The 13,864-nt window shown below is 40.4% G+C and overlaps 1 protein-coding gene across 10 annotated transcripts in view; it reads left to right on the forward strand.

Moving 5' to 3' along the window:
• KIAA0753 (KIAA0753 ortholog) overlaps window positions 1-13,864 on the forward strand; it is a 61,335-nt gene that overhangs the window by 15,819 nt on the left and 31,652 nt on the right. For 9 of the 10 annotated variants that reach the window (XR_004027065.1, XM_003274581.2, XM_030800415.1 and 6 more), the window contains 6 exons: window positions 8-114; window positions 1,284-1,346; window positions 1,754-1,969; window positions 3,859-4,069; window positions 11,259-11,488; window positions 13,245-13,411. Coding sequence is in view for 9 of the 10 variants with exons in the window: in XM_003274581.2 (XP_003274629.2) it covers window positions 8-114; window positions 1,284-1,346; window positions 1,754-1,969; window positions 3,859-4,069; window positions 11,259-11,488; window positions 13,245-13,411 (994 nt within the window). In the remaining variant the exon portion in view is untranslated. The remainder of the gene's footprint in view (window positions 1-7; window positions 115-1,283; window positions 1,347-1,753; window positions 1,970-3,858; window positions 4,070-11,258; window positions 11,489-13,244; window positions 13,412-13,864) is intronic. The other variant, XM_030800421.1, reaches the window with a different exon arrangement.

Consider the following 13,864-nt stretch of genomic DNA (forward strand, 5'->3'; position numbering starts at 1 on the left):
TTTTCAGATAGACTAGAAGAAGCTTTGGATCCAGATGAAGAACGTCGAATCCGTATCAGGAGACAGGAGCAAGCTGCTCGCTCTGCCCGAATGCTCTACGTCCTCCAGCAGCAGGTGTGAAAAGTTCAGGGAGAAGTAGGGCAGTCAGCCTTGTGTACTGCTTCCTTAGAGAGTTTCTGTTTTCCTTTTGTCTCAGAAAGATTAGCACTAGAGTATCCCATATGAGTTCTGACAGATTTGTGAGGCTCAATTACCTGAACACATGGGCAAATAATTCTCATTCTTTTTGTAATCTGTGTCTGTGTGTGTGTGTGTGTGTGGCGCCGAACTCCTTAAACAGTGGTTCTTGACTTTTTGAGGTCATAGACCTTTGAGAATCTATTAAAAGCCACTCCTCCCCACCCCCAAGATGCTTATACATTATATAGCACATATTTTTGTGTAGGAAGTCAGGTGGATCAGTTACCCTGAACCCTTGGTCCTAGCTATGGACCCCAGTCTTAGGGGAAAGGGAGCTTGTTAGTTTCCCATCTATTTCATGTTTATAATATATAGAAGCTTGTAATAGTAAATAATTTGGTAAACAGCAAAGAGTAGAGACCATGTTAAGTGTCTTTGAGGACACCTTTAGTGGCTGATACACAGGCATTTACGTTCTTTACATTGTGATGGATTTTTAAAAAATGTTTGTTGTGACTTTCATGCCTTATACATTAGTAAGCCTTTTACTCATTTCTGGTCACTGAAGTCACATGTTAGCCTTTATTGCTTGAACCAAAAATTGTACTTTTTCATTTAAAAGAAAATGCCTGAGTTAGGTTTTGCAGTGTATTCTTTTGAGTTCTATTTCAGTTCTTATTCTACACTGCTCCTGTAGAGATTGCTCTAAAACATGAATCTTACCATGTCAGACCTCTGCTTAAAAGACTTTAATGGCTCTCTGTAACTTAGAGGATGAAAGCTAAACTCTTCAGCGTGGCATGTAAGACTTCACGATCCGGCCCGCGTACATTTCCAGAGTCACCTCCACCTTCACTCCTTCATGCTAAATTCCTATTACACTGGGGACCAAGGGATGGAAGGTGAACACTGCCTATTCACCATCTTGAACTGGAAACCAGTAACTGTTTTTTGGGTGCATGAATGAAGAGCCTTTTTTCATTTTCAAGTGACTTGAATTAATAATGGTTATATTTGGACAAGAGATATATCGATGTATCCTTTTCTACAAAAAAGATCAATGGAAAGGTATGAAGTTTTCTTTTTTCCCCTTTACAAAACAGGTAAAAGAAATCCAGGAAGAATTGGATAAATTGAGTCCACATAAAATTAAACACACTAAGAAGGTATGCTGCAATTAAATTATGATCAATGCTTTTCTATAGATGACATTTCCCAGTGTTTTGTTAGTATTGTGTAGGGTCCTCTGCACTAATGTTATTTTCAGTACTTGTAGAAACCTGTTAGTGAGGGAGTGAGCATCTTAAATATTCTGAATATGGTTGCCTTCCGAGGAACAGGTTCTAAAAAGTAGATTTTTGTTGTTGTTGCTGCTGGTATAAGAAATTGGAAGTAGCAGGGAAAAGACTGCCACTAGAAAACTTTAAACTTTACAACTCCCTTTACTATGAAAAAGTTTTCACAATAGAAAGCACTTTATACAGAAGACAGGCTATAAATATTCTTAGAAGTTGGGTGAATGTTAGCAAGTTCTGAGTATGGAAATAACTTCTCTCATCTTGTTTATTACTAGTCATGGGCAATGTCTAAGCTGGCGGCTGCCCATCGAGGAGCCATTCGGGCCTTACAGATGTTTGTCACTCAGTTTACTGACCGAGGGGAGCATCCACTTCCTGCTCGGTGTAAGGAACTAGGCAGCCTTATTCGCCAGCTTTCACTTTGTTCTGCCAAGCTGGATGCAGACCCTTCTGTTCCTGATGTGGTTATAGATATTCTGCAACAAATTGAGGTATGCAATTAATTCCAATTTTTGTTAGAGGTGCATTGGAAGTAATGCTTACTATTACCTAGTTTCATTAGGATTTATGGAGAATACAGGACAAAGCCATTACCTAGTGAATTAAAGCTTTGCAGAGGGCAGAAGAAACACTTCTTTTTATTTTGTTATTTTTACAGTCTAGTCTGTATTATTGTATTTCACTACTTCGAAAATTGGTAACTTGAATATAAAACATGTAACAACTTTAAACCACGTTTATTAACGAAACAGAATGTCCTATTCCCTGGTCCATGCCATTTGAGAAAAAAAATTTATTAGCGTAGAAAAAGAAACCAGTAAAGCATTCTTAGATTAGAATATCAGTGTTTAATTTAGATGGATTTTAGAAAAGAAGAAACACTTAAAGGTACAGTATATGGAATCAGAGCCTCAAATCTTGTGATATAGCTAGAGACTTCTAGAAATCACAACTGGCATGTATTAGACAGGAATTGATACTGTTCTTAGTTTTCATTGGTGACAAAGACACATTAATTTTATAGGTCTCTGAAGTTTGCATGGTGTTACCATGTAATTATGCCATGTGAACCTTTCTATGGCAGTATGCTTTGCAGTGGGTTTTACTGCTGTTGTACAGATTAAGTTTTTTTAGAAAAACAAACGTTGGAGAGATGACAGTTATTTTTCTTGAGAGCTAGGCATCAAATTCTATCTTCTGACTCCCATGCTAGTATTAGTTCCCCCACGCCATACATTTTCATCCACAAATAGAAAGGTGATCTTTATGTTAGCGTGGCATAGTAAGCTGTTAGCTGTAGAAGACAGGTGGATAGTGGAGAGAATTCTAGACTAAATGACACTCCAGTTCTACCACCATTAACCAGCTCTTGGTGGTCTTTAAGGCCCCTTCTGCCTTCACAGTTTCATTATCAAGCAAATGTGTTTGTGATTTTCATTGGTTACATTCGTGTATATAGAACTCACTGTGAGGAATGCTGTTGTCAAATTCAGACCTCAGAATTTTAGGCAGCATCTCAAGTCATGTGATGCTTTTTTAACGTATCCATAAGAAACATTTATTGACCAAAATAACCAAATTTAGAGTACACATCTTCATAGTCCTAGAAAGGATCTGAAGAGACTCTCTAGTCCGTCTCCTACATTTTGAGCTTGAGTAAGAGTACCTTTAACCTAATGTTTCTTAAACAGAATGTTTATCTCCCCTACTTTTCAAAATGCAAGAAATGTGTTATTTTTCCTCTTGTGGCCCTACATCATTTCACAGCATATTTTCTTACTATATTACTGTTCTCTGAACTAAATCTTCCTGACCGTGTTCAGTTGTCCTTAATCTGTACTGACCAAGTGGAGACTGGGCCCTGACTTCCCAGTAATGAATGGGTGGGAACTTATTAGAGGAAATGCCTTTTTTTAGGAAGGTGAGACACAGACCCTCTACTCTTATTGGCCTATTAAGTGGTCTTTAGTTCATGAAAATGTATGTTAAGTACAGTATGTGCACCCACTTAAAAGACTGAGTTTATGAGATTTTCGTTGATGATTAAAATGCTTTTGAAGCAGATAGGATAATATTCTGAAGACTATAGTTAATTTCTAAAATGATGATCCTTTAAGATTTGAATGCCTTTAAAAGTAGTCATATTCATTATGTCTTTGCTATTGGCTTTAGTGAGCTACACGTCTGAAAGTACTCACAGAAATTGTTACTAATTAATTAGATATCCTAAGTAATAACATGTTTTAATTAAGATTGTGTTAACTGTTAGAGATAGCTATTTAATAACACATTTCCCTGGAGTCCTTATTTTCAGTTTTGTGATTAAAAATCATACTTTTGTGAGATAAACTAAAAGAATAATCGATTGTTTTCATGGCAGGCTTTGGAATCTCTCCTGGAAAAGAAACTGTCACCAAAAAAGGTGAAAAAATGTTTCAGTGAAATTCGGAGCAGATTTCCTATCGGTAGCCAAAAGGCTTTGGAGAGATGGCCAAGTACATCACCAAAGGGTGAGAGGAGGCCCCTCACAGCAAAGGACACATTCCCACAGGAAACATGTCGACCTTCTGTAGCAAAACAGCTTCTGGCCGGTATGTGTCTTAAAGTGTTTATTGCAAGATATTTTATTCATTACAATTATCTGGGCTATAACAGTTACTGCACTGAGGGGAAAGTCAGGATTTAGGACCTAGCCCACAACAGATGAGCTTTAACTAGGATCAGTAAATAGCAACCAAGATGCTTCCTCGGGCTGGAGGCATTCTATAGAGGAAGGTTGAGAAAGTAGCATTTCCTTTGCTGCATCATAGCGTTTGGGCTACCCAAGGCAAATTCCCATAGAGCTGGAAGTTAGAACCCTACTTTAAAAAAAGCTTTATTTTATTTTAATGACAGAGATGGGTACACACACAGAGACACACACATACATTCTATATATACATGTTTTTTTTTTTTTCTCAGATAGATTTTTGTTATTCTAAGAAGTGGAATTGTTAGGTGATATAGTACATACATTTAAACAGATACTGCCAACTTGCCCATTAAAAGCGGGCACACATTTATGTCTTGACTAGCGGTGACATTAGTATGTATTTCCCCACGTCTTCACCAAGTATGTTGTATAATAAAAGTTTAAAAGCTTTCCAGTCTCAGTGGACAGTGGCATCTTCTCGTTTTCTGTTGCGTTTCCTCGTTCCTGGTGAGGGTCGTCTTTTCTTCACACGCTCCTTAGCCATGTGATCTCCTCTTCTGTAACTTGCCTGTTCATATCCTTGATCCATCTCCCTGCTGGGTTCTAAGTATTTTGCTTATGAATGTGTATGTCAGGGTGCTGCATTTTGTTGGTCTGAGGTACACATTTGAATGCTCCTGAAATCATTATTAATTGATGACAACTTGTAGTTAATTGTAACATTTTAAAATTATAAACATTTTAAACATTTAAAAATTCCTGGTGATGTATAAAATACTGATGTATCTTATAATTGATGTTTTAGATTTGATGAAATATGGGACTTTGTTAGTTAACTCTTGTATTTCTCTAGATAGATGAGATCACCTATAAATATGTATGGACAAATCCAGTAAACTTTTTTTTTTCTTTTTTCTTTTTTTAAATTAAAGTAGATCATACAAGTTGGGGGCGGTGGCTCACGCCTGTAAACCCAGAACTTTGGAAGGCCAAGGCAGGTGTATTGCTTGAGCCCAGGAATTTGAGACCAGCCTGGGCAACATAAGTAGACTCTGTCTCTACAGAAAATGCAAAAATTAGCCAGGAGTGGTGGCTCATGCCTGTGATCCCAGCTACTTGGAAGGCTGAGGCAGGAGGATCACTTGAGCCTAGGAGGTGGAGGTTGCAGTGAGGTGAAATTGCACCACTGCACTCCAGCCTGGGCGACAGAGTGAGCCCTTGATTAAAAAAAAAAAAAAAAGGTAGAACTTACAGATAGAAAAGTACACAAAATAATATAGATTTATAGCTGAATTAATTACCAGAAAACAAAAACATCTGTATAACTACTATCCAGGTCAAGGAATAGAACATTACCGGCATCTAAGAAATTCCCCCTTGAGTTACCCCTTCCAATGTTTATCTTCTTCATCTTCCCCAGATTATTCTGATTTTTTTTTTTTTCTTGAAGTGGAGTCTCGCTCTGTTGTCCAGGCTGGAGTGCAGTGATGCGATCTCGGCTTACTGTAACCTCTGCCTCCTGGGTTTAAGCAGTTCTCCTGCCTCAGCCTCCTGAGTAGCTGGGATTACAGGTGCATGCCACCACACCCAGCTAATTTTTGTATTTTTAGTAGAGACAGGGTTTCACCATGTTGGCCAGGCTGGTCTTGAGCTCCTGACCTCAAGTGATCCTCCTGCCTCAGACTTCCGAAGTGCTGGGATTACAGGCATGAGCCACAGCGCCTGGCCTATTATTGGAGTTTTTAATTGTTTTAAGAGTTCTATATTCAATCTACTTACACTTAATGAGATTAATGACATATTTGAACTTTTTTCTACCTGATTTTGTTTTTCATTTGCCAAAGTTTTTTTCTTTGTTGTAATTTACTACATTAATCAAAATTTTATTTCATTTTTTCCTCATTGATTTGAAAGTTATATATATCAGTCCAGAATTCAGTTGATTTATTTCTCAATCTACCACTATTCTGTGGAACCTTAATAGTTTAGTGTTCCACTTCTACCACAAGTGTAACTGTAAGAGACAGGAAAAACCAAACTGTTTTTCCTGCTTAAGACTCTGAATACTTCACCTCTGACAACAAATGTGTGGGTTTTTGCCACACCAAACAATTCTCCAGGGGACACCAACTGGGTATCCTGTAATTCAACTCAATTCTGACACTATCTCCCTGGAATTAGAGTCAGATACCATGGGTTAAGGTTCAGTCCCATAAGGCACCCCAACTTCAGATACCAGTCACAAGTTCCAGATTGTGACCTATGCTTCTGAGCAACAGGCTATAAAATTGGGGTTCCCTTGACCCCCTGCTGGGGTTTGCTAGGATGGCTCACAGAACTTTGAGGAACACTTTACTTATGTTTACCCATTTATCATAAAGGGTATTATAGAAGATACAGATGAACAACCAGATGGAAGAGATGCGTAGGACAAAGTATAATATGTGGAAGGGCACAGAGCTTCCATGCCCTCTCCAGGGGAGCCACCCTCCAGGAACCCCCACATGTTCACCATCCTGGGAGCTCCTCAAACCCTGTAGTTCTGGGATATTTTTTTCTTTTTTTCTTTTTTTTCTGAGACCGAGTCTCACTCTTGTTGCCCAGGCTGGAGTGCAGTGGCGTGATCTTGGCTTACTGCAACCTCCGCCTCCCGGGTTCAAGTGATTCTGCCTCAGCCTCCCGAGTAGCTGGGATTACAGGCATGCATCACCTTGTCCAGCTAATTTTGTATTTTTAGTAGAGACAGGGTTTCTCCATGTTGGTCAGGCTGGTCTTGAACTCCCAATCTCAGGTGATCCACCCGCCTCGGCCTCCCAGAGTGCTGGGATTACAGGCGTGAGCCACTGCGCCCAGCTAGTTCCAGAATTTTTACGGGGGCTTCCTCACATAGGCATGATCGATGATGAACTCAGTCTCCAGTCCCTCTCCCCTTCCTGGAGGATGGAGGATGGAGTGGGAGTTCCAAGCTTCTAATCATGGCATGGCCTTTCCGGTGACCAGCTCCCGTCCAGGAGTCCTCCAAGAGTCCTTATTAGAGAAAAAACAAAACAAAATGCTTCCTTAGCCAGGAAATTCCAAGGGATAAGAGCTCTGTGTCGGGAACTGGGGTTAAAGACCAAATATTAGGAAAAAAGATGAACCTGGCACCCCTAGTGCTTGGGAAATTAGAAGAGTTTTAGGAGCTCTGGGCCAGAAACTGGGCTAGAGACCAGATGTATATTTTTTATTATATTACAATAAAAACCTAATTTATTCATTTACCGTTAGATATTTATTCACTTTAGTGGGATGTTCGCCTCCTTCTTTGGTAGGCAGGTAGAACTAATAGGGTATCTTCCTTCTAATTAGAAGTCTGCCTTTGCCAGCCTTTCCCTTGAGGGTGGGTGTCAGATTTATTTGTCCTTATATCCTCTATGACGAGCCCAGCATCTGCCACACAGTTAGGCACCTAAGTGCTTGTTGAAAGACTCTATGAAGAAGTGTAATTGAATAAGAAAAGATTTCTGAGCAGCAAATCACAGTAACTTGAGTTCTGGGTGCTAGGGAGCTCATTTTGATAGACTGGATGAAATGGAGAGAGCATTCCAGGCCTGCACACAGAGAAGTGTTTGCTAAATGAGGTAGAAGATTTGAGGTGCCCATCAGCTGACTAGTGAAAAGTGGACACCAGTTTCAGAGAGAAGCTGGAAAACCTGCTAACCTAAAACTCATTACAGGAACAAATGTAGGAAAGCTGGGAGGCAAAGGGTGGAAACTTGAATCAAGGAGACCTAGATTTTAGTCCCACCTCTGCCAGTTTGTGAATCTGGGTTGACTTAATCTGTCTGAATCTTATTTATTTATTTATTTTGAGACGTAGTCTTGCTTTGTTGCCCAGGCTGGAGTGCAGTGGCACGATCTCAACTCACTGCAACCCCCGCCTCCTGAGTTCAAGCGATTCTCCTGCTTTAGCCTCCCAAGTAGCTGGGATTACAGGCATGTGCCACCCCGCCCGGCTAATTTTTTGTATTTTTAGTAGAGATAGGGTTTTACCATGTTGGTTAGGCTGGTCTCGAACTCCTGACCTCAGGTGATCCACCTGCCTTGACCTCCCAAAGTGCTGGAATTACAGGTGTGAGCCACCTCACCCAGCCTGAATCTTAATTTTTTCATCTGTAAAATGGGAAGGATAGTCTTTGTGTTTTGTGACTTAGTTGTTGTACGTGGCAAATTATCTAATTGCTAAATGCTGTAAAAATGTAAGGTGGAATTTTTAGTTCTTAATAATAGCACCAAGTTATTAAGAAAAGGCTAGATTGTGTTAAGCATCTTCTAACTAAGAAAACAAATCTTTGGTGGCTATTTTAAAAGGAGTTTTGCGTGGCCATAGAGAAGTAGACTTAAGTTCTCTGGAAAATGGATTTATGGGGAACAGCTCCATGGTCCCTGACAAGGCAGAATGAATGGGACTCGCCTGGGACCGAAAGCCAGAAGACTTGGCTCTGCCACTCCTTGGGAACCTTGAGTAAAACACTTAAGGTTGTGGTAGCCCTCTTAGTTTTATTTTATATTTGTTGTTTTTTCTTGTCCTTGTCTGGATTTCAGAAGGTTACATTTTCTTGTTTCTGTTTTAGGTATCACTCTACTCAATTCTTCCATTCTGATTTCCTAAGGTCTCCTCTTCCCCACCCACCCCTGAAAAAATACCCTAGGGAGCCACTTGGTTGGAAAACCCTCCCTGTGTGCTCTTCATTTGGAATATACGACTGAGCCTGATTTGATCAGCTATCTTGTGATTTACATAATAGTTGGCTGGTGCAGTTTTTTCACAGCTTCTGAACTGTTCTTACATTGGTTGATTGCATTAGTGTAACTTGTCAGCAGTGAGGGTGGTGGCTTCCTTCCCACTACCAGCAGTGTCCTCAAACTCACTCCTGAAACATGCTGATTTATGCAAATCATTACTAGAAAGGTAACAGGACTTAACAGTCAGAGTTGCTTTGATGTATATAAGCTTGGGAGTTAAATAAATTACAGACCAAGGATTTAATTTTTTTTTTTTTTTTTTTGAGATGGAGTCTTGCTCTGTTGCCCAGGCTGGAGTGTAATGGCATGATCTCAGCTCACTGCCAGCTCCGCCTCCCGGGTTCATACCATTCTCCTGCCTAAACCTCCCGAGTAGCTGGGACTACAGGCACCTGCCACCACACCTTATTAAGTGGAACACTTTTACCTTTTCACTTAAAGGGAACATTTTCCAGCTTCTTCAGCATATCTGAATTGCCAGCATCACTGTAGTTGCTCTTTGAGGCCATTATGAAGTCAAGTTCAAGGTTACTTGAACACAAGCAGTTTGATACGAGACAGTTGCAGTGATCACCAAGACAGCTACTAGGTGACTAACAGGCAGGGAGCATCTACAGCATGGATACACATTTTAAAACTTATGGGCCAGGCGCAGTGGCTCACGCCTGTAATCCCAGCATTTGGGGAGGCTGAGGTGGGTGGATCACCTGAGGTCAGGAGTTCGAGCCCAGACTGACCAATATGGTGAAACCTCATCTCTACTAAAAAATACAAAAATTAACCAGACGTGGTGGCACACACCTGTAATCCCAGCACTTTGGGAGGCCGAGGCTGGTGGATCACTTGAGGTCAGGAATTTGAGACCAGCCTGGCCAACATGGTGAAACCCCGTCTCTACTAAAAATAGAAAAATTAGCTGGGCATGGTGGCACATGCCTGTAATCCCAGTTGCTCAGGAGGCTGAGGCAGGAGAATCTCTTGAACCCGGGAGGCGGAGGTTGCAGTGAGCCGAGATTGGGATTTTACTCTATATGAATTTTGGATCAACTTATTTAGATCCTTGAAAAAAAATCTGTTAGGGCTTTAATTGAATATGCATTGAAATTACGGATTATCTGGGGGGAGAACTGACATCTTTATGGTCTTTCCATTCATGAAAACAATTTATTTAGATTTTCTTTCATGTCCTTTACCGTTTAAATTTTTCCGTAAAAGCCTTGTACTTCTTTCATTGGATTTCTCCCAATGTGCCTTATAGTTTTTGTTGTCATGTTAATGAGATTTTTTTCTTATATTTTCTATTAGTTATTTTGATATATGGAGATAATACTGATTTTATGTTTTCGTCTTCTTATATCCAGAAACCTTGCTGACCCCTCTTCTCAGCTGTAATAGTTTGTCTGTAAAGTCTCTTTGATTTTCTATATTGTCTCATTTTCAAATAAAGACAGCTTTATTTCCTTTCCCATTGCAGGCTGCATGTCTTATATGGAGTTCAGACTTTATTCTCTATCAAATTAGGACCCATTGAAGGGTTTGAGTATAGAAGTGACATTTATTTATTTATGTATGCATTTATTTATTTTTATTATTTTTGAGATGAAGCCTCGTTCTTGTCCCCCAGGCTGGAGTGCAATGGCACGATCTTGGCTCACTGCAGCCTCTGCCTCCCGGGTTCAAACGATTCTCCTGCCTCAGCCTCCTGAGTAGCTGGGATTACAGGTGGCTGCTACCATGTCTGGCTAATTTTTGTAGTTTTAGTAGAGATGGGGTTTCACCATGTTGGCCAGGCTGGTCTTGAACTCCTGACCTCAGGTGATCCGCCTGCCTCAGCCTTCCAAAGTGCTAGGATTTCACGCGTGAGCCACCGCACCTGGCCAGAAGTGACATTTAAGTATTGCATTTGAGAAGAACAATTTTGGTAGCCAGAAGACAGTGTGAAGGTAAACAAGAGATCAGTTAGGAGACACTGTTATTCCAGTCATAGGATACTGCAAGCCTGACCTTGGGTAATAGCAAAAGGGAAGGAAGGTAAGAGCTATTTTAGAATTAGGATCAAAGGGACCAGGTAAATGAGGAAGTATGAGAGCGAAGATTCAGGGAGTCAACCGTGACACCTAGGTTTCTGCTTATAAACCTGCAGTAATATTCATAGGAGGAGGAACAATGTTGACAACACAACATCTGCTTCTCAGCAGGGCTAGGATAGGTATTTGGAGCCTATCTGTGTATAGATAATCATTCTCAGCAATTTGATTTGAATAGCATTTTCCTCAGTTTGTTCTTCAAAAATCTCCCTGTAGATAAGTATCAGCCTGATATGGAGCTTCCGGAGACCCAGAGGTTGCAGAGTGAGCTTGATGTATTAGATGTGGATATACTTCCAGAAGAAGGACCGTTTATTCTAGACCAAAGTGCAAGCTTCAAAGACGAAGTGTTAGCCGTGGCAAAAACAAAAGCAGTGAAAAAGAAGTCTGTGACTGAGAATGTGCCATTTAGGAAGAAAGATACTCTGGCGCCAGCAAGACAGCAAGTATGAAATCATTCCTTTCTTTTGGCCCATTTGTGTTAATCTGACATTGTCAAGGCCACATAAACTGGTATACGCTGGAGCCAGTTCTCAGGCAATTGGATGCTGCAGTCCTTGAGTCTGGCTATTTAAGTCGTTTATATATTTTAACAAAAAAATAACAATTTTTAATATTGTTACTAGAATAGAGAATTCTTTCTGTTCCCGGTTCAATAAGATCCTAACTAATATGATACCAATATCCTAATTGGGCAGGAGATTTTAAAATTTAGGTTTTTTCTGCTTCTGATTTGGAAGTGTGAGATTTGAGGGGATTAAGATTTGGTTCCTGCCAGGTGTGGTGTCTCAGGCCTATAAACCCAGCACTTTGGGAAGCGAGAGGATTGCTTGAGGCCAGGAGTTTAAGACCAGCCTGGGCAACATAGTGAGACCCCATCTCTACTAAAAACAAAATTAGCCAGATGTGGTAACTCATGCTTGTAGTCCCAGCTATTTGGGAGCCTGAGGCAGGAAGATCACTTGATCCCAGGAGTTTGAAGCTGCAGTGAGCTGTGATCGAGCCACTGTACTCCAGCCTGGGCAACAGAGTAAGACCCTGTCTTAAAGAAAAAAAAAAAATTAGTTCCTGCTAAAGATAAATATCGATCAGTAATAATTACTGCATATTAAAAGGGCATCCTAGGGTGAGTGCTTTCTAATATGGCTTTGGGAGCCAGCAGGGTACAACTTGATTTGAAACTACGTTATATTTTAAGCTTCTGTTTAAAACTTACTTATGGCCCTATCAGTGGAAAACTGGCCAAAAGACCACCTCCTGGTTGAATACCCTTATTGTATTAGTGACATTTGGTGGTCTTGCCCAAAGGCTTCTTGAGCAAATCTGTTTATTTTCAGGTGGCCTCCAGGAAAGGAGAGTTAGCAGTTATCACAAGTTATTGACAGATAATGGATTAGGATCAAGTCTGTTTCTTCCCAAACTTCTATGGCAGGGGGCGGCCATGAATCATTGAGATGTCAAGATTGAACCTGCAATAATTCAGATGGGTGCTCTTCTCCACAGACAGAGCCCCATTCTCGATAACATTTTTTAAATCGCTAGATTCATTCTGTTTAGACCTAAGGCCCAGAGAGGTTAAGTATTTTAATGAAGAATGTTTTACTCATTACTTGAGCTCAGGAGTTCAAGACCAGCCTGGACAACACAGTGAGACCCTGGCTCCACAAAAAATAAAAAATTAGCCAGGCATGGTGTCTCACACTTGTGATCCCAGCTACTCAGGAGGCTAAGGCAGGAGAATCACTTGAGCCCAGGAGTTTGAGGCTGCAGTGAGCTATGATCATACCTCTGCACTCCAGCCTGGGCAACAGAGCAAGACCCTGTCTCTTAAAATAAAAAAAAAAAAAAAAGAAGAAGAAAAAAGAAAAATAATTTAACAATATGGTGTGAAATTTTTTTTGTTTAATTAGGAAACAAATTGTAAATAAATAAAAATATATTTTATATATTGTTTATATGTTTAAAGGTGTCAGGCAGAGCCAGGGATTTCAATTCTACACCCTCCACCCCCACCCCCTACCATGATTGTTTCAATTAAATTTACACCCTCCCCCAAATTTCTGCCACAGTGCTTTCTACTCAGGTTTTACCGAATGGATGCATGAATAACATGGAGAACTTGGAGCTTCAGTGAGTCAGAGGTTGAAACCATAGTTTCTTTGGTATTTGTGTGGCCTTATAATTCTTACTTATCTCTCACAGGGACTCCGCAAAGCTGAAAGAAGTAGACAAAGCCAACCTCACAGTAAAAGCAGAGTGCAGCAGACAACAGTTTCATCCAGATTAAAAATGAACCGGCAGCCTGTGAAAGACCGCAAGGCACCATGGATACCCCCAAACCCCACATCCCCACCAGCGTCTCCTAAATGGTATGTGAAAACTCAAGGGACTGTTTGTGTATGTGATTCTCTTTTTCCTCCATATATCAAAGATGACCTGTAGCTTATAAGGAGCAAATTAAGTAGTAGCCTTAATTTTTTCCATTAAGCAGAAATGCTTTTTTAGGTGAGTCATACATGAGAAGTCTTTGTCCGGAAGCTTGTTGGTTCCTTCTTCTGGCTGACTGTGGTTGGAACACCCTTCCATGGGCCACCCCAACACCAGGACATGTGTGATTGAATGGAAGATGGTGGGCTTCCCTTCACTTGTCTCTTTTGCCAATAGATTCTAGTAACTTGAGGCCAGGGACTGTGTCTTTTTTATATTTGAATGTCCGGTACTAGTCACATAGTAGGCATTCAGTAAATCTTTGCTGAGTAAATAAATACTTTAAAATAATTCCAACTCTAAGTCAAGATAATTATGAACTATAAAACCCTATA

This window comes from Nomascus leucogenys, chromosome 19, assembly GCF_006542625.1.
Source record: "Nomascus leucogenys isolate Asia chromosome 19, Asia_NLE_v1, whole genome shotgun sequence".
In the NCBI taxonomy this organism is placed as follows: Eukaryota; Metazoa; Chordata; class Mammalia; order Primates; family Hylobatidae; genus Nomascus; species Nomascus leucogenys.